At 50.2% G+C, this 20,032-nt stretch overlaps 1 protein-coding gene and 1 long non-coding RNA gene across 7 annotated transcripts in view; one reads left to right on the top strand and one right to left on the bottom strand.

Annotated features, from left to right (window-relative positions):
- Eps15l1 (epidermal growth factor receptor pathway substrate 15-like 1) overlaps positions 1-20,032 on the bottom strand; it is a 172,581-nt gene that overhangs the window by 47,149 nt on the left and 105,400 nt on the right. For 3 of the 6 annotated variants that reach the window (XM_087588603.1, XM_087588609.1, NM_001436889.1), the window contains 1 exon segment: positions 11,031-11,363. The exons of the other annotated variants lie outside the window; for them this stretch is intronic. In XM_087588603.1, coding sequence (XP_087444729.1) covers positions 11,358-11,363 — 6 coding nt within the window. In that variant the 3' untranslated portion in view covers positions 11,031-11,357. 6 annotated transcript variants of the gene reach the window in all.
- LOC148000421 (uncharacterized) lies at positions 4,417-8,403 on the top strand. Its single transcript, XR_015640254.1, has 3 exons — positions 4,417-5,084; positions 5,213-5,360; positions 5,838-8,403. It is a non-coding gene; the product is annotated as an uncharacterized LOC148000421 (long non-coding RNA).

Raw genomic sequence — 20,032 nt, 5'->3', positions numbered from 1 at the left:
TGTCCCTATAGCTGTACAAGATTCTGCCCCCATTTGTCTGCTGTCTTAACAAGGAACAGTGCTGATTTCGACCAACCACCAGAAAGCCACCCTATCCAGCTCTGAAGAAGGCCAGCGGTGCTGGGGTTGAAAAGGTTCTGCTCATGACCCTAGACACCCCTATCAATGACTCTGTGATTTACAATGATTCCAGCGAGTCGTGGGAGCGCAAGCCATTAGTCCAAGCCCCTGGGAAGAGGCAGGTAAGGCACTTGCTACCCAGACACCTGAGCGTGATGGCCAGGACTCAGGAGAGTTTGCTGTCCAGAAGAAAGGTGACTCCTGCCAGTTCTCTCTCTCTCCTGAAGCCCCTCCTCCCTCTCTCTCTCTCTCTCTCTCTCTCTCTCTCTCTCTCTCTCTCTCTCCTGAGCACCCCCCCCCCACACACACACAAACACCACCCATACATTCACGCACACATGATCAAGCCAATCAAGGTTCCAGCATTCATGGGGGAGGGGCCCAAAGGGAGAAGCTACAGGCCCTCAACAGCCGCTGAGAGAGGGTTGCTGGGAGGTGGCTCAAGCCCCTGTGAATGGTCACACACCCTGTGCATATGGAATACACTAACTGAACTCTGGGGATTATCAGAAATTAATAAATAGGGCGGTGGTGGTACACAACTTTAAACCTAGCTCTTGGGAGGCAGAAGCAGGTGAATCTCTTAGTTGGAGATCAGCCTAGACTACAGAGCAAGTTGTAGGACAGCTGGGGCTACACAGGGAAACCCTGTCTCTAAATAAATAAATAAATAGCAAATAAAAAGGGCATGAAACTGGGCTGGAGACATGGTGGGAAGGAAGATGTACAGCTCAATGTATGTGGGAAAAATATATGTATAATATAACAAAAACAATTGTCTTCCAAAAAGGGAATTAAGCAGCACCTTTAACCCCAGCACTTAGGAGGCAGAGCACTGTGAGCTCAAGGCCAGCCTGGTTAGTACAGTAAGTTCCAGGACAGCCAAGACTACATAGTGAGACCTTCTCAGACAGAGAGAGAGGGAGGGAAGGGGGAAAGGAGGGGGAGGGAGAGGGGGAGGGAGAGGAGAGGGAGAGAGAAAGTGAGAGGGAGAGGGAGAAGGGGAGGGGAGGGAGAGGGGGAGGGAGAGGAGGAGGGAGAGAACTAAACAAAACAAAAGCCAGGATATGAAGCCGCCCCCAGAGACCACACACACACAAGATCTTTCTTGTTGGCAGATTGGGAAAATGAGACTCATAGTTGATCCATGTCTGCCCTGGTCTCATCAGATATTCAAGATGAGTATGGACTCACCCTGGGACCAGGTGAGTCCTGGTAAGCTGGGCTCCAGCACCGGGTCTCCTGTGTACCCGCCAACCTTCAGATAAGCTCCTGGCCACTCCGTTCCTTCACTTGTGTGTGGGCAATGGGCAGTGGCAAACCTCAAGTGCCAATTCTCAGGGGTCATCTGTGTCATTTTCCTGACAGAGTCTCACTGGGACCTGGGCCCTACTAAGTAAGCCAGGTCGGTTAGTCATCGAGTCCCAGGGACCCTCCTGTACCATGCTCTTAGGTCTGGGGAATTAAACTCAGGTCCTCATGCTTGCATGGTGAACACTTTACAGACGGAGCCCTCTCCTCGGCCCCTGCTTCTGTGTTTTGGGGGATAGGGGTTAGAGAAGGGCAGACCAGTCTGGAGCCTGCCATCCTCCTGCCTCAGCCTCTGGAATGCCAAGTTCACAGGACCACACTACTATACTACCGCCATGGGTGGCTTCTCTAGCCTCCTCTGACATCACTTCCTGCCCTCAGCAGTGCCAGAGAGTTGTAGCTATGCTTTGAATGGGGTCTAGTGGACCCCGAAGTCTTTGGTCAGAGACAGTGAGGACACACTTGGGCTACTCAGCAATGCTGAAGACATCTGCGATTGTCACATCCAATGGCTCTGGCATCTGGTGAGTCTGAGGGTGACGCCACTCAATGGACAGCCTGAGGAAGCAAGACTGAAGAGCCCTGGCAAACTTGGATGCAGAAGTGAAAAACAATGGAATTCAGGCTTTATTCTGAGGAATTAGGGAGCCCTGAAAGATTCAAGATAGATCTAGGAGGTCCTGTGTCACAGGACAGGTAACTCCCAAGCCAAAATGCTACCCTAGAACCCAGAGGAGGTCATCATCGGGTTCAAAAGATCCACAGAGGGCTGTGCGCTCCCGGGAGAGGAGCTCAGGTTAGCAGATGCCAAGGTTGGGGGGAGGGGGAAAGGAAGTTGCTAATAGGACCAGGGCTTCCTTTAGGCGGCGATAAAAATACCACTGGAACTAGGCAGATATGAGAAACTCTGTGAGCACCTTAAGGGACGCTAGGACCGCAGACTTTAATAATTCATTATATTTTACGTACTATTTTAGAGTGTGCATGTATGTGTGTGCCATGACACACATGTGGAGGTCAGAAGGCAGCTTACAGGAGTCAGTTCTTTCCTTCCACCACGTGGGTCTCTGGCATCAAACCAGGGATCACCAGGCTTGGCGGCAAGTTCCATTATCCATTGAGCCATTTCGCCAGCCCAGTCCCAGAGACTTTATAACGGCCCATCTGACAATCTGTAAATTGAACCTCAGTAAAAATAAATGAATCAAAACAGGGCATTAAAAACGAAACCCAGCGATGCATTTCCCTCTGATTTTTGGAGGGAGGGGCTGTGTCTGGGGACCTGGGCTCAGCCCAGCTAGTTTGTAGCTGACGTCTGAGCTGTGTGGGCCTGGCAGGAGCTGTGAGCTAAAGTGTTTGAAAGGAGGCCAGGTTCTTCTCATTTTTCCCCCCTCAGAGTCACGCAGTCTCCAGGCTGCTGTTCTCAGTCATCCCGGGGCCTCGTGCTCACAGGAAGCACAGCCAAGTAGGGCTTCCTGCACACTGGGGAGAGGAAACTCTGTAATGTACTGAGAGCCGAGGTTAAAAATAACCCCAGTATATAAAGAGTGTGGAGGGTCCCCTGCTCCTTCAGAGCTCGGCTGTCAGGCCGGACGGCTGGACTCCAGGCTGAGCAGGTGGTTGGGTTGTAAGGGAGGCTGAGTCCAGCCGGGAGTCCTGACTGGGAAGGAGCCAAGTACACTGGTCCCTTCCAGCTCTCACAGACAGGGAAGCACTCACAGAAGACTGTGGGGATTTCACAGAAATCTAGCAAAGAAAGGAGCTCCGCCACAGGGGAAACCGGGCCTGGCAGTGACAACACAGCGCATCGAGGCTGGGCCTGAGTTCGAATCCTGCTCCTACCTCCTCCTCTTCCTCCTTCCCCTCCTCTCCCAGGAACTAAGACTGATAGAGTTGCTAATGCTGTGTCAGGTGTTTCGACACAGGCTGGTCACTCAGCTGGGAGATGGCGCAGGAGGACTAGGAGGTTAAAATCACCCTTAGCTACACAGTACATTCGAGACCACCCTGAGTTCTGTGAAAAATAAAACAAAATAGTAACACGAAACCTTTCACATGGCTGTGAGGAAACAGGGAGCCCACAATGGTTGGGCTCTGTAGGCTGTGCTGGTTCCTGGGACAGGTCGAACTGACTTGTGAGTTAAGAGGTGGTCATGGGGTGTTTTTGTTTGGTTTCTCTTGCCATTGGCTCTGTGAGTCAGAGTCTCACTGTAGAGGTTTATCTGGCTTTGGACCTGCAGCAATCCTCCTGCCTCGGTGACCTGAGTACCAGGCTTGTAGATTCCTACCACAGTGCCCTCCCCTGTTGCTATTATGCAGGCCCAAAGTCTCACATTCAGGCTGACCTTGAACTCATGGATATGGGCTCTCCTCCTGCCACACCTCAAGTAGCTGGGGTCCATGGCAGTAAGACAGCATGTCTCATGGGTGTTTGTTTGGTTGGTTGGTTTGGGGTTTGTTTTTATCCATATCCCAACAACCAGGCTGGTTGCCCTGTTGTGAGGATTCTCTAAGGCACTTGCCTGCCATCCTGGCGCCTGGGAGGTGAAGACAGGAAGATGGTCAGTACCAGGCCTGTCTGGGCGACAGAATCAGATCTACTCTCAAAAGAAAGGAAGGAAGATCAATACTAGCAAAGACAATAGTGACCTCAAGACAAAGTCAACTCTTAGGTAAAGAAGAACAACTCTGGGAGCTCAACCTAAGGAGTGCCAGCCTAGAATGGCTCACTGGGTAACAGCTCTACCTAGCCACGCCCCCAGCCCCTCACTGGGGGATTCTAGGCAGGAGCTCAGCCCCCAGTTCCTCACTGGGGGATTCTGAGCAGGAGCTCCACCCCAGGCCACGCCCCCATCCCCTCACTGGGGGGTTCAGGGCAGGAGCTCCACCCCAGGCCACGCCCCCAGCCCCTTACTGGGGGATTCTATGCAGGAGCTCCACCCCCAGTTCCTCACTGGGGGATTCTGGGCAGGAGCTCCACCCCCCAGGCCACGCCCCCATCCCCTCACTGGGGGATTCAGCGCAGGAGCTCTTTCAAATGAGGGTTATATCTAAAATGCCAGACTCTACCAGCCAGTGTGGATACCTCAAGCTCTCTACCTGCCTGCGTGCACCACCACTCTGCCCTGCTTCTCTTGCTCTCTCTGGTGTCTCTCTGTTCTTGTTGCCGGCCTCTATCTCTACCATCTCTGTCTCTCTGTAGTGTCTTTCTATCTTTGCAAACGTTTCTGTCCTCTATGGTATCTCTGTATCCCTCTGGTGTTTTTTGTCTCCCTGTCTCTGTGACTGTCTCTCTGTATTTTTCGGACATCTTTCCATCTGACACTGGCATTTCCAGGGTATGGGTTTGTCCTGAAGTGACACTCTGGTCACAGAAGGGAACCGAACCCCACCTTGTCTTCTCCACATATTTCACTGCCACACTCTGCTCATGGGCCGTGGTTCCTTTGTGAAGTGAGCAGGGGTCTGGACTCCCTAGGAGAATTCTAGGACCTCTCCAAATGTCCCATGGGACCCTGCGCTCTGGGCTGGTCTCTAAGGCTGGCCTTGGGTGAACACTGATTCTGGTATCAGACTCTGGCCCCTGTGAGACAGCACTGGAAAACTAAGGCTCGGAGAGATGAAATCGTTTACTCATTCCATCTATCTCAAACGTAAGTATCCCCTGTCAGTGGGTGAGCTATGGCCTGCTCAAAAGATTTGTGACAGGGAGCCGGCCCAACCAATTTAAAGAAACTGTGTAGAGGAGACTGGATTTGATGCCATCCTTTCTTTTGTACAGTGTCAAGTAGCCCAAACTGCCTTGAAGTCCCTGTGTAACCAAAGATGACATACTCCCCCTGCCTGCGGGGCCCTGAGATGATAGGCAGCACCGCCACACCTGATGTGTGCAGACCTGAGCATCAAACCCCGTGCTTTGTGCCTGTTAGGTAAGCAATCCACCTACTGGGCCCAGCTTCCCTCCCGTGTGTGTGTGTCTGTGTCTCTGTGTCTGTGTGTGTGTCTGTGTGTCTGTCTGTGTCTGTGTGTGTGTGTCTGTGTGTGTGTCTGTGTGTGCGTGTGTGTATGTCCATGTGCACAGCACACATAGAGGCCAGAGGATATCCTTGGCTGCTAATTCTGGAAGAACATCTTGTTTAGACAGAGTCTCCATTGTCTCCCTTGGGTGTGTTAAGCTGACTGCCCTGTGCTTCTAGAGATTCCTATCTCCTTGCCCCCCACCACCACTACCACACACACACACACACACACACACACACACACACACAGACAGACACACATGGACACACACACACACACACACACACACACACACACAAGAGGTCTGGGATTAGAGATTTGTGCTACCTTGTCCAGCTTACACAGGTACTGGGGATTTGAACTCACATTTGTAATTTTACCCCCAGAGGCACCTTCCCAGTTGCGCCATGTATTCTTGAAAAGCAGAGTGGAAAATGGATGGAGATCTGCGCAGGCCAGTCGGCAGACACGCCGTCGTGTTGGCGGAGGGTGGCCTCTCTGGCTAGGGCACCAAGGTTCCAGCAGGTGCCCTACATCCATGCACAGCAGAGGGCACAGCAGTAACTGACTGAGCTCATGAGGTGGGAGGGGGCATGGGGAGGGCCCAGGGAGTGGGAAGACAAAACTTGTCTCCAACATGCCTGCAATTGACGAAGAATTGTTCTTTTCTTTTCTTTTCTTTTCTTTTTTTCGAGACAGGGGTTCTCTGTGTAGCCCTGTTTGCCCTGGAACTCTATATGTAGACCAGGCTGACCTCGAACTCAGAGATCCAGCCTCCTCTGCCTCCCGAGTGTGTGTGCCATGTCACCACCGCCCAGTTTAAAATATTTTTTTTTCTTTTTTTCCGGAGCTGGGGACCGAACCCAGGGCCTTGTGCTTGCTAGGCAAGTGCTCTACCACTGAGCTAAATCCCCAACCCCTTAAAATATTTTTTAACGATGGTTGTAGAGCTGGAGAGATGGCTCAGAGTTTAAGAGCACTCGTTCCTTTTCCAGAGGGCCCGGTTCAGTCACCAATACCCACATCTTGGCTTACTCCTGCCTGTCACTCCAGTTCCGGAGACCCCAGTGTCTTCTGTGGTCACTTAGTGACTATACATATGTGCACACAAAACACAGATGCACGTAAAATAAAAAAAAATGTTTGTGTTTTAGACAAGTTCTCTCTGTGTAGCTTCAGCTGTCCTGGGACTCCGTGTGTAGACCAAGCTGGCCTCTTGGCTAACAGAGATCCTGATTAAAGGCCTATGCCACTCTGCCTGGATGAAATAAATATTTTTTAAATAATAGCTGTGACAAAATGCATCCATCCAACTTTGTCTTTTTGAGTCTGTCACTCACGGAAACTGAAGCTCACCTCTGGGAGCCTCAGGGATTCTCCAATCCCCACCTTCCCAATCCCGTGCTAAGTGAGCTGCCCGACCCAGGTGTTGAGTAAGAGCTGGGGATCTGAACTCAGGCCCCGGGTCTGTTCAGCAGGGGCGGATGGAGCAGTGTTCTCATCCCTTCCAGAAAGGATGGATGGGGTAGGGAGAGTGGGGACGGGGAGGACGATGCCTCCCAGTTCTCTACATAGATTCCTCCAGACAGGTCTACCGACCGAAGATTTGTCCAGAGCCTGGGAAATATTTGAAAGTCCATTTTTATCAGATGACAAATGATCTAAATTTGGTCCCCAACCTCAGGCCACCGGAAGAGCAGTGAGCAAAAAAGGCTGACCCAATGGGTAGCGCCATGAAAGGCATCTAGCGCTGCCCGCCTCCTACTGCTCCAAGGTCTGATTCAGCTTCCTCACATTGAAACAGAGCCTGGGACGGAAGCACAGCTGTAAGGGGCAGTGCTGCTGCTGCTTTCTCCCCCCATGCCCCCAGCGCCTGGTACAGGGTAATCACGCATGAGCTGACCGGAGTCAGTCGGCTCACAAGGACTCTCAGAGATCCCCCATGCCCAGCCCAGGACACCTCCACAGCTAGGTCACCCAGCAGGCACAGGTGGCCCAGAGGACGGATACTTTCAGGGACCTGGAAGAATATGGCTTAGAAGTGGTACGAACTTGCAGTCCTAGCTACTTAGAAAACTGAGGCAGAAGAATTCCTTGAGCCCAGGAGTTTCAGACCAGCCTGAATTACACAGCCAGACTCCATTCCAAATTTAACAGAGGGATGGGGCGTGTAGGGGAGTGGGTAGAAGGCTATGTGGATGGATGGATTTTTTTTCTTTTTTTCTTCATTTATTATATATAAGTACACTGTAGCTGTCTTCAGATAACACCAGAAGAAGGCGTCAGATCTCTTTACAGATGGTTGCGAGCCACCATGTGGTTGCTGGGAACTGAACTCAGGACCTCTCTGGAAGAGCAGTCAGTCTTAACCGCTGAGCCATCTCTCCAGCCTGGGTGGATGGATTTGATGAGCGGATGCATGGCTGAGAGCATGCATGAGAAGGTAGTGGGGTGGGCAGGTGAGTGGACGAATGTGAGCATAGACAGACAAATGGACAGATAGAAAGACAGACCGACAGGTGGATGGATAAATTCAGAGGGAAGGAAAGTTTAAGGGATTATGAAAATCTGAGCATTTAAATTGTTCTTTTTCATTAAGCAGAATCTGACTGTGCTGCTTGCCCGGCCACCCCTGAACTCCTGGCCCAATCTTCCTAACTCTGGCTCTCAAGTATCTGGGACCTAAGACAGCCAACACTGAACTGGGGTGCCTGTCTTACCAGTCAACAGAAGAGCCATGTGTATCTGTTCTGTGTAATATTTGGTGCACACTCATGTTTTTAAGACTCACTGTAGAGCCCTAAGGGGAGGCTCTGCAGTTAAGAGCACCCAGGAAGAGAGTTCACAACCACCTGTGACTCCAGCTCCAGGGCATCTGACATCTCTAACCTCCTTGGGCACCTACATGCATGTGACACAGACTCATATACATAATTAAAAATAAAGAGTCTTAAATAAAAAGAAAAAGAAAAAGAAACTGGTTTTGTTTTTTGTTGTTTACCCAGGCGGCTGAGGCAGGAGCATTGGGAATACCATATCAGCCTGGGCTACATATGTTCCAGATAGAATTGGGCCAGTGAGATGGCTCAGCAGGCAGAGGTGATTGCCACCAAACCTAACAACCTGAGTTTAGTTCCCAGTACCCACATGGTGGGAGGAGAGAACTGACTCCTGCAAGCTGTCCTCTGACCTCCACACTCAAACATCCATAGACACAACAAGATGAAAATAACTGTAAAACAACTCACACAGAAAAACAAAATCTGGGCTCAGCTGAGGACTGTCCGTGCCTCAGTTTCCCCCATGTGATGTTACTGACCCATAACATTCAAAGGCCCTTCCGAGGGCTCAGCACATGTCTTCTAACAACTTTAGTTGAGGTTTGGATTCTTTTTTTTCTTTTTTCTTTTTGTGTTTTCAGAGAAGATCTCATGTAGGCCTAATTGCCTTGAAACTCACTATGTGGAGTAGGCTGACCTTGAACTCACAAAGATCCAGCTACCTCTTCCTCCCAAGTGCTGAGATTAAAGGGGTGTGCCACAACCAAGCAGACCCAGACACCTTTAGTTGTTTTATTCTACACTTCCCCACCAAATTCTCTCTCCCTCTCTCAACACACACACACACACACACACACACACACACACAGACATACACATACACACACATATATACACACACACTCACACTCACACACACATACACACACAGACATACACACACACACATATACACACACATACACACACATGCACACACAGACATACACATACACACTCACACACACATACACATATATACACACACGCACACACACACATACACAGACATACACATATATACACACACACACTCACACTCACACACACACATACACACAGACATACACATACACACACATATACACAGACATACACACACTCACACACACACACACAGACATACACATACACACTCACACACATACAAACACATACACACTCACATAGACACATACACACACAGACAAACACACTCACATACACACACACACACACACACACGGGGTGGGGGGAGGGGAAGGGTAGGTGAAGAGAGAGAGGAAGAGGGAGAGGGAGAGAGAGAGGGAGAGAGAGAGGGAGAGAGAGAGGGAGAGAGAGAGAGAGAGAGAGAGAGAGAGAGAGAGAGAGAGAGAGACACCATTTTTTACTTAAGGCCATCTATTCCAGAAAAAAACAAAAACAAAAACAAATCCTCTCTCCCTTAACTACTCATAGTTTTTAAAACTGCCCTCTTTCAGTGGGAAGGTTTTTGTTTGTTTGGTTTTTTTGGAGGGTTTTTTTTTTTTTCTGATGTCTCAAGAAGAACCTGATTGTTTAACTCTCAGGTCTGCAATAAACTGGCTATTTTTAAGTGCCTGAGGGACACACCCCCCAACTTGTGAAAAGGAGCCATTTGTCCTTCTTTACCACATACTCCTGTGGTGCAGGGGTGAGGGGCAAAGCTGTCAGTCTGCCAGGAGAAACCTAAAATATTCCAGAATACTCCTTTCCAGGGCATCAGAAATCATACCGTTTGGGCTGCGCCTCCAGTTCTGGCCAGGCAATGTGCGGAAAAAGAAGGAGCCATACAGAGTCGAGGGCCGACTGGCTGCTCTGTGTCCGTGAGCAGTTAACAGGATCTCCAAGCACGGTCAGTCTGGCCCAGCAACCACTGAGACAGGGGATTGGAGTTCAAAGTCATCCTGGCCTAACATAATGAGCCGGGAATTACAAGAGACCCAGTCTCAAACAAGGGCCTGGTCGTTTCGGCTTGGTATCCCAGCATTCAAGGGGGTAAGGCGGCAGGATTGCCATGAGTCAGGGGTCAGCCTGGACTATGTAGTGAGTTCGAGGCCAGCCTGGACTAGAAAAGACCCACCACCACCAGAAAAGCAAACAAACAAAACAACAAAGACCATAAACACACACACTCACACACACTCACACACACACTCACACACACACTCACACACACTCTCACACACACTCACACACTCACACACACTCACACACACACACTCACACACACTCACACACTCACACACACTCACACACACACACACACACACAGTGCTGGGATTGAACTCAGGGCCATTGCTCTGTCACTTGCTTCACACACGAAATAAGGTATATTATGAATTTAAAAATAGTAGCAAAAACAGAAAGTTGCTCAACCTGCCAAGAGTTTTCTGTTTCATTTTCCTTTTAGTTCCCTCTGAAATAGCATGTTTTTCCACATTCAAAGGCACGCACAGATCTTGCCCTGGCTTTCAAACACAGTTTCCGATAGAAACCTGTAAACAAGCCCTCAACTCCTCCCTACAGTTGGGAGCTTGGATGACGCTGGAAAGTCTCCTGGCAGAAGTGTGCGCGGGGTAGGGAGGAGGTTTTCAAAAAAATCAGCTCAGGACTTACGCAAGAAAGTTTCTGCAGCCAGCCTTGGAGATGCTCAGGCCTTGCCCAGCTACAGCAGAGAGAAGGCCAGCGCGAGGAAGGGAGGCAGAGGCAGGGATGTGCTACGAGCCACCTGGGACCCCAAAACCACTGTTGTCAGAGGTGTTGGTTTTAAAATCTTTTTACTGTTTTATTCAGTGCTGTAGATGGAACTCAGAGTCTGAGCCATGCCCCCAGCCTGTAGGCATATTTTCAACCTACTTTTAATAAGATATCAACCTCTCCTCTAGCCCACCACCCAGCAGAGGTCATGGAAGAGAAAAACCATTAGGATATAGGGGAAGTGAACCTGTCCAGCCAATAGTCCTTGGGGGGCGAGCTCGATCTTCTTGGGCAGCAGTTCAGTCCCACAGCAAACACCAAATACAACTCAGCAGCTGCAGACCAGTCCTCTAGGCGGGCAGACTCCAGGCTCGAACCAGCAGCTGTAGTTCAATCCTGAAGAAACCGCCAGGTGCGCCAATTAGCCTAAGGCAAGACCGCAGAGGCAGCAAGCTGCCGCAGGAACCTCTCAAGCCAGATTCATCCCAAGCTGAGCTATGCAAGGTGAACCAATACCTGACTGACTTTAGTGAAGAATAGGAGGCGGAGCAAACCAATGCTCAGTGCTCATCTCGCATTGCCTGTGGGGTCGTATTTATACTCCTTCATCACGTGTCCTTTCACGTGCCTGCTGTATCCAAACATCCTTTCCCCTGTGTCTGCTTCAGGAAAACATTCTTTCATGTATTTGCTTTAGCAAGACATCCTTTCACCTGTGTTCCCCAACAAAATAGCATTTGGCATAACTGACTTTCCAAAGAACTAGAAGTTTCCACTTCACCAGCCCCTCACTGGGGGATTTAAGATAGAGGCTCCACCCCTGAGTCACGCCCCCACTGGGGGGATTTAAGATAGAGGCTCCACCCCTGAGTCACGCCCCCAGCCCCTCACTGGGGGATTTAAGATAGAGGCTCCACCCCTGAGTCACGCCTCCAGCCCCTCACTGGGGAATTCTAGGCAGGGGGCTCCATTCCTAAGCCAAGTTCCTAATAGTGCTGTGTACTTGTAATCCTCACTACGAAAATGAAAATGCGCAAAAGTAGACCAAGGATGTCCCTTAAAAGAAGATCAAGAGCCTGGTGGTGGTGGAACACAACTTTAGTCCCGGTGGCACATTCCTTTAGTCCCAGCACTTAAGACAGGGTCCGGCAGATCTCTGTAAATTCAAGGCTATCCTGGTCTACAGTGAGTTCCAGGACAGCCAGGGCTGCACAGTGAAACCCTGTCAAGAGGTACGTCGAGGGGAGGGGTTGGGAGGAAGGAGAGAGACACACACAGACAGACACACAGACAGACACTTTTGGAAGTCTAAGACAAAGGCACTATAACAAGTTCAAGGCCAGTCTGGGCTAACTGGCCTGATGACACAGGTCAGTTTGCTCACCCCTTGGGGCTGAGATTGGAAGGTCAACTCTTGTTCTTTGCCAGCCTTGGCTACCTAGTGAGATCCTGTAGGACCCTGTCTACAAATAAATACAATTTAAAGGATGAATAGAGCCCAGGTGTGGTGGCATAGTGGCACAGACCTGTAATCCCAGGCATTCAGGGACTGAGGCTAACTGCATGGTCTAGACTAACCTGGGCCACTTAGCAAGACCTTCCCTCAAAAGAGAATTTTGAATTTAGAGGGGAGAAGTCTATATTCACACAAAAGAGATGTCCAAGTGTCTTCTTCACCATGTTATTTATGCTGGCCAGAAGGTAAGAAACACCACGTGTCATCCACGGGTGGACTGTGGCTCCATACGATCTGCTCCCTGGGTTCTAGTTATCTGTGGTCCATCACATCTAGAAACGATTCCTAAGTTATGACGTATTATATTGTAGGTGTACATGCATGTGAAGTGTGTGCGTGCATGCAGTACATGTACACATGTGGGCACGTACATGTGAAGACTGGAGATTGTATCATCCGAAACAGCTCTCTGCATTCCACACGGGGGCGGGGGCTCCCCCCTGGAAGCCAAGCTCTTCTGCTCAGCGGTCTAACGGGTCAGCCTGCTCCTAGGATCCTGGCTGTGTCTCCCGACTGCTGAGGTTGTAAGTGGTGGCCACACCCCCTGGCATTTACGCAGGTGCCAGGAATCTGGGCTCTGCTTCTTAGATTTGTGCAGCAAACACTCCATTTGCTGAACCTTTCCCAACTCCAATTTCTAAGGATATTTTTTGGGGGGAAGGAGATTATTTACTTCGTGTGTATGTGTTTAGCCTACATGTATGCCTATGTACACGTGCGTGAAGTGCACCAAGACTTGAAAAGAGCGTCAGCTCCCCTGGAACTGGAGTTACAGATGGCCGTGAGCTGCCGTGTAGGTGCTGGAAACCAAATGTGGGTGTCCCCTGGGAGAAGTCAGTCCTTTAACCACTGAGCTATCTCCCCAGACTCCGATGCCTAAGTTTGTTTTGTTCTTTTGACTGACACAGGGTCTTTCTTCAGAGTTTTGGGCATGTGCCGGAGTCCAGAAGAGTGCACCGAATCTCCTGGAGCTGGAGTTACGAGTGGTTTTAAGCCTCTGGAGCTTAAGCCAAAGCTTGGTCCTCTGGAAGTGCAAATCATGTTCTTAACCACTGAGCCATCTAAGCCATTATTCCAGCCCTATACATGCTTATCACACATACAGATACACATGCACACACACACAAAACACACATCACTTAGAAGGCCAGTGTGACCAATCCCTTACCGTCCACGAAGTTCTTCTTCAATCTCCCCCTGGAGATCCCCACTAACCCCTGAAACCCCTCTGAAGTGTTAAGCGGGACTCCAGGATGGGCCACATCCACAAGTCAGAGCAGACATAGAAGATAGAGAGCTCTGCAGTCAGGTTGGTCCCCCAAGGGAAGTGGAAGCATCCTACAGTGGCCCCCCTGAGGGTAGCGATGGTCCTGAGGGCCACTGACCACTGAAGTACCTGTTATGGTAGTGTGTCTGGGACTGACACTATGTCACACAGCCTCCCCTGGCAGGCAGCCACTACCCTTTGTACACAGCATCTCTAAGCATGGCTCACCCTGAATCAGAGGATGGAGCCAGCACGTCACGTTGTCTGGAACTCTTTGTGAGCACAATGCAATACACTTGGTGGAAGGAAGGCCTGGCCTGCTGCCACCCAGCCAGCCCTTCGGCAGCCGTACAAAGTGGGTCCCTTTGTGGGAGCTACTGAGGACAAAAACCAATAGGGTGAAAGGTGTGGTGGTTCATGCTTGTCATCCTTGTCATCCCAGCACTCAGGAGGCTGAGACAGGAGGATTGCCACAAGTTTCAGGCCAGCATAAACTATACATTGAGATTATCTTTAAAAAACAAAACTAAATTAAATTAAATTAAAAGGGGGCCAGCGAGGGGTTGGGGATTAAGCTCAGTGGTAGAGCACTTGCCTAGCAAGCGCAAGGCCCTGGGTTTGGTCCCCAGCTCCGAAAAAAAAGAAAAGAAAAAAAAGGGGGGGGGGGCAGCAAGATGGTTCAGCAGATAAAGATGTGTCCTGCCAAGTCTGATACCCAAGTTCAATCCCTGGGACTCACATGGTAGAAGGAAAAAAACAAATTCTACAAAGTTGTCCTATGTCCTGCACATGTATGTACATGCGTGTGCTCATGCATACACACAAGCACAAGAAACAAACAAATAAATAAATAAATAAACATAATTTTAGACAATTAAGGGAGGAGAAATGGCTCAGGAGTTAAGCGTATGTTCTGCTCTCATGGAAGACCTGAGTCCAGTTCCCAGTGCGCACATCTGAGTGTTCACAACCACACGTGACTGTCCCCAGCTTCGGGGGATTAAGTGCCTCTCACTCTTGGGTACCTGCACTCTGTGTACACACAGACCCACACACATATGATTAAAAAGAATAAAAATACCCAGGCAGGGTGGCACACAGCTTTAATCCCAGCACTTGGGAGGCAGAGGCAGGCAGTTCTCTAAGTTCAACGCCAGTCAAAACTACACAGGGAGACTCTGTCTCAAGCAACAGCAACAAAACAGAAACTGCAAAGTAAAGCTAAGAGGCTGGAGGTGGCTCGGCGGTTTAAAGCACTGGCTGCTACTCCAGAGGACCTGGGTTCAATCCTTGTACCCTGTGGCAGCTCATAATTGTCTGTAACCCGAGTTCTGGGTGATCCAGCACCCTCACATAGACACGTGCACAGGCAAAATACCAGTGCATGTAAAAGAAGTCACGAAAAATTAATTTAATTTAAAAACTGTAAAATACAAGGAATCCAACCATCTTTTTTTTTTTTTTTAAATTCTACTACATCCAATCTTCCAGGAGCCCAGACCTCCTCAATTGCCCCCCCTGCCTTTCTCCGGCCCCTGGCAGCCCCCATCTGCTTCCTGCTCCTGAAGACTGCCCTACATTTGACATTTGTCATCAATGGGATCACGTGTATACCTTGAGCCTTTTGTGTGCTTGCTGCCACTGAGCTCCTGGATTTCAGTGTCCGTGCAGGGTGGAGCACGCCTGTACTGTGTTCTCTTGGGGAGCTCACCCCACATTCTGGCTGCTGTGGTAATGCTACCCTGAGTGTGTGAGGTGTGTGTGTGTGTGTGTGTGTGTGTGTGTGTGTGTAAGTGGCTGTGTATGTGAGAGAGAGAAAGGGAGTGTATGTGGCTAAGTGTGCTTGTGTGCATGTGAGAGTGGGAGTAAGTGTGTGTGTGTGTGTGTGTGTAAGGGGCTACGTGTGTGTAAGGGGCTTTGTGAGTGTACTTGTGAGCATGCAAGAGAGGGAGGGAGTGTGTGAGTCTGTCTGTCTGTATATCTGTCTGTGTGCACCTCTGGCCCCAAGGTCAGAGCTGCATAGTATTGGAGTGGCTCTGTCATCCCTTTGAAGCCTCAGATGGTTTCTTGGTGACCACCCCACCGTGCACTCCCACCAGTAATGCATAGGCATGTAAGGCCCCACACCAACACTTACTTCCCTCTTTTTCCTTCAATGTTTAGATTCGTTGTGGAGTGGTTGTAGGTGGTTGAGTGAGTGCCCTGATGCAGGTGGCAGGAGTCAGTGCTCTCCATGCAGGTCCCACGGACTCAGGTTGTCGGGCTTGGCAACAAATACCCTGACTCTCTGACCACCTCTTGCTTGGTTGTTTGGTTTTTCTCTCAAGTGGTCTCTCTATGTAGCGTTGGCTGTGGAACTCGCTCTGTAGGCCAGGCTGGCCTCGATTGGAGATCTGCCTGCCTCTGCCTCTGCGGTGCTGGGATTAGCCGTGTGCACTGTCCACCAGTCTTTGGACATCGTTGTTCAACTAGTTTACGTGTATGAGTGTTTCGTCTGCATATAGGTCTGTGCACCATGTGTGTGCCTGGTGCCTATGGAAACCAGAAGGGGACACCAACTCCTCTCAGAAGGGGGCAAGAAGGAAGGGGTTAACATAGAGAGTTTAAGATCCCATGTGAAGTGGACCACGTCCGTGATCTACTTGGGAGGTGGAGACAGGAGGATCGGGGGTTCCGAGTCAGGTCCTGTCAAAAAAGACATGATTAAAGAAACAATTTTTAAGATATAGTTTTTATATGGGGGGGATGCTGAGACTTGTGTTGGTGGGGACAGGGGACAACCTGTGAGAGTTAGTCGTCCCCTTCTGCCATGTGGGTCTCGGGGATGGCACTCATGTCGCCTTTACTTGCTGAACCATCTCAGCTGGCCTCAAAATGTGTTCGCTTTTTCAAAATTTATTATTTTATGTTTATGAACGTGTTGCCTGCATACGTGTAAGTGCACTGCACCTGTGCTTGATGTCCACACAAGGCAGAAGAGGGCACCGCATGTCCTGAGGTTTCTGTTATGGATGGCGGTGAACCAACATGAGGGTGTTTAGAATCAAGCCTGCGTCTTCTGGAAGAGCAGCAAGCACTCTTAACCACTGAGCCATCCAGCCCCCAATGTAAGTTTTTAAAAACAAAAGAAATCTCAGGTCAGGTGTGGTGCTGCATGCCTGCTAGCCCAACACCCAGGAGGCTGAAGCAAGAGGATCAGTCAGGAGTTCAAGGCCAGCCTCATTCATCAGCCACACAGGAACCTGGGTTCCAGGGGACCTTGTTTCATAGCATAGGGAGGAGAAATTTAAAACAGAAATGAATGTCTGAAGAAGAAAAGCCCTTCGTGTCCCTCTTGGGTGTCCGCATTCCTCCACAGCTGTACCAGAAGCTCTTGTCCCTGTCATATATAAGGTGGCACATGGCCAGACCTCCCCACTAAACTGTTAGGGCATTCGGCCAACATTTCCTCAGGGCGCCATCTCTCCTGGGGACAAGCCAGGTGTAGAAGACGCTGGTGACTCAGGCCCGGCCAGTGAGAACTGCACGTTGCCTGAGTCAGCTCCTGACACGTGACACCTCTCCTCAGTTACTGTGACATTATTTGTGCTAAACATTACAAATCACCCAGCAAGAGCCTCTGGGTGGGAAGGAGAGACAGGGCTTGAAGCTTCCGAATTTCCTAAATGCCCCCACGTCTCCTGAGACGTCTGAGCAGGAAGGTCACGGAGGTGACTCCAGCCTGCAATTGCTAGGAAATGCAAATTGTTGCTCAAAGAGCCCAGGTCTCCAGCTGTGACACCAGGCCACCTGAAGTAGTCACCTGAGGGAGAGCGTGGGGTGAGCAGTCCCTCCTCCAAGGGTAGGACTGGTATCTGAGGGTGGAGGTCAGGGAGGTTGACCCTATAGCCTCTGAAATGGGGAGGGCTGAGGCTGGACCCCCTCAACACACACACACTAAGTTCCCCCCACCTTCCTACTATCTATTCTGGGTGAGCTTGACCACTGTCTTCTGGTAAGAGAAAGAGAGTTTGGTGATGGTTTTGGTGGCCATTATCTGTGGTCCTTGCATTCGAAAAGCTGAGGCAGGATTGTTTAAGGCCGTCACAGGCTACGAATCAATGCTCGAGCTCAAAAACCAAAACCAATTGCTGACAAGATGGCTCACCGCTCGCTGTGAGAAACTCATTACCAGAGTTCAGTTCTGAACCCGTGCAAGGTGAGAGGAGAGAATGGACTCCCACAATTTATTTCCTGACCTCCACATACATGACCGCCACAGCACTCATGCACACACACGCATGCACATGCACACATCCACACAAACACACACATCCCTTCTCACACACACATATATACATGCCACCCACCCACATACATACATGCTTACACACACATCCACAACGCACACACACACCCACTCTCACACACACACTGACACAACCACTCATACACAGTGACACACACACCGAAGCACAATAAAGTAGTGGAAAGACAAGTGTCTCAGTTTAGAACCCTGGTTCACTTCTGACCTATAACCTAGCAGCAGCACTGGGAAAGCCTAGGCAAGAAGACTGCATGAGTTGGAACTGGGCTACTGTGAGCCTCTACAAAAGCAAAGGATCATAGCTAAGTGCCTGGGCTACCGAGGGACCACTGGCAAGAAGAAGAAGAAATTAAGAAACAAGGAACAATAGAACTATAGCCAGGCAGGGTGGCCAGGAATTTAACCCCAGAACCCAAGAGGCAGAAGCAGGAGAATCTCAGTGAGTTTGAGGCCAGCTTGGTTATGTAATGAGTTCTAGGCTAGCCAGGGCCAATAGTGTCTCAAAGATGATAGATGGATGCATGGATAGATAGATAGATAGATAGATAGATAGATAGATAGATAGATAGATAGACAGACAGACAGACAGACAGACAGACAGACAGACAGACAGAGGCAGGCAGGCAGACAGATTAGGGAGATGGATCATAGCAGCAAAGTATTTCTCACAACAGTATGAGGACCGTGTTCCATACCTGGCACCCGTGTACAGAAGACAGACACTTTGGAATACGCAGTACAGGAGAGACAGAGGCAGGAGAGCACTGGAGTTTGCCGTTCTGCCAGCCGCAACAAATTAATGAGCTCTAGGTTCAGTGAGAAACCCTGCCTCAAAATGTGAGGTGGGGGCCTCCAGGATGGCTCCTGATAATCCCTGCCTCCAGGTGTCACACGCATCGCTCATGGCTGTATGTGGTCACGCACACTGGGCTGCAGATGCAAAGCCGGGGGACCCCCTAAAGCTCAAGGCCACTCCGGGCTTCTGTGACAGTAATGTCCACTGTCCTTCTAACAAGACATAACTCCCTCAGGAGATGCGCCTCTGGGCACGGCTGCTAAGGCTCATCTTGCTGGCGGGAGGCCTGCTCACTGCAGGCAGCCCTGTTTCCTGTGCGGCCATCCTGGATTGACCGGGGAGGAAGAGAGCTGAGCAGCCGCACTCACCCTGCCTGCTTCTGACTCAGATGCCGTGTGATCCAGTGCTCCCAACACCCACTGCACTGATGTCCCCTCTAGGGTGCCCTGCACTCTCCAACTGTGAGCCAAGAACAAACCTTTCTGCTTCAAGCTGCTTTGGTCAGGGTAATGTACTACAGCAACAACACGCACAACTAAAGGCAGATAGATGGTGGATATAGATGGTCAATATAGATGGTTGATCGACGAGTTGATTAATATATCAATACATGATAGCTGGGTGTGCTGAAATACCCACTCAATCCTAGCACTCGGGAATCAGAGGCAGGAGGATCTCTGTGAGTTTCAGGTCAGCCTGATCTGCAGAGTGAATTCTAAGTCAGCTTGGTCTATAGAGAAAGATGTGATAAATGGATTATTGACAGATCTAGCTGGCCTAGCTCTCACTCAGCAGCGAGCCACAGCTGGCACACTGGCTGGTGTGTGCCATTTGATGCCGCCCACCATGGTGCTTTCAGACTCCTGCCCACTGAGTAAGGCCCCGCCCCTGTGAGCCCCTTCCAATCAGAGCCAAGCCGGAGGCCACCCACCGCGCTCCATCTCCATCCATTTCCCTCCTTCCCTGCTCAGAACTTACTAGACTCCTGTCACTACTGACTGTTGCTGGCCCAAGACGGGTCACAAGCCTGCGACACTGGCTCCCGGGCATGCACACATCCACACGTGGCCCATAAGGGGTGTTCCACAGTGCCTATTAAGTGCATTTTGAGAGGAACAGTATTGGCAGATACTGAAGAACTTCGAGACTAATGGCTGCTGGGTGGTCCTGCTTCCTCCAT

This window comes from Rattus norvegicus, chromosome 16 (genome assembly GCF_021556685.1).
Source record: "Rattus norvegicus strain SHRSP/BbbUtx chromosome 16, alternate assembly SHRSP_T2T, whole genome shotgun sequence".
In the NCBI taxonomy this organism is placed as follows: Eukaryota; Metazoa; Chordata; class Mammalia; order Rodentia; family Muridae; genus Rattus; species Rattus norvegicus.
Note: the sequence above shows the minus strand (reverse complement) of the source record. Positions and strands in the feature narration are given on the sequence as shown.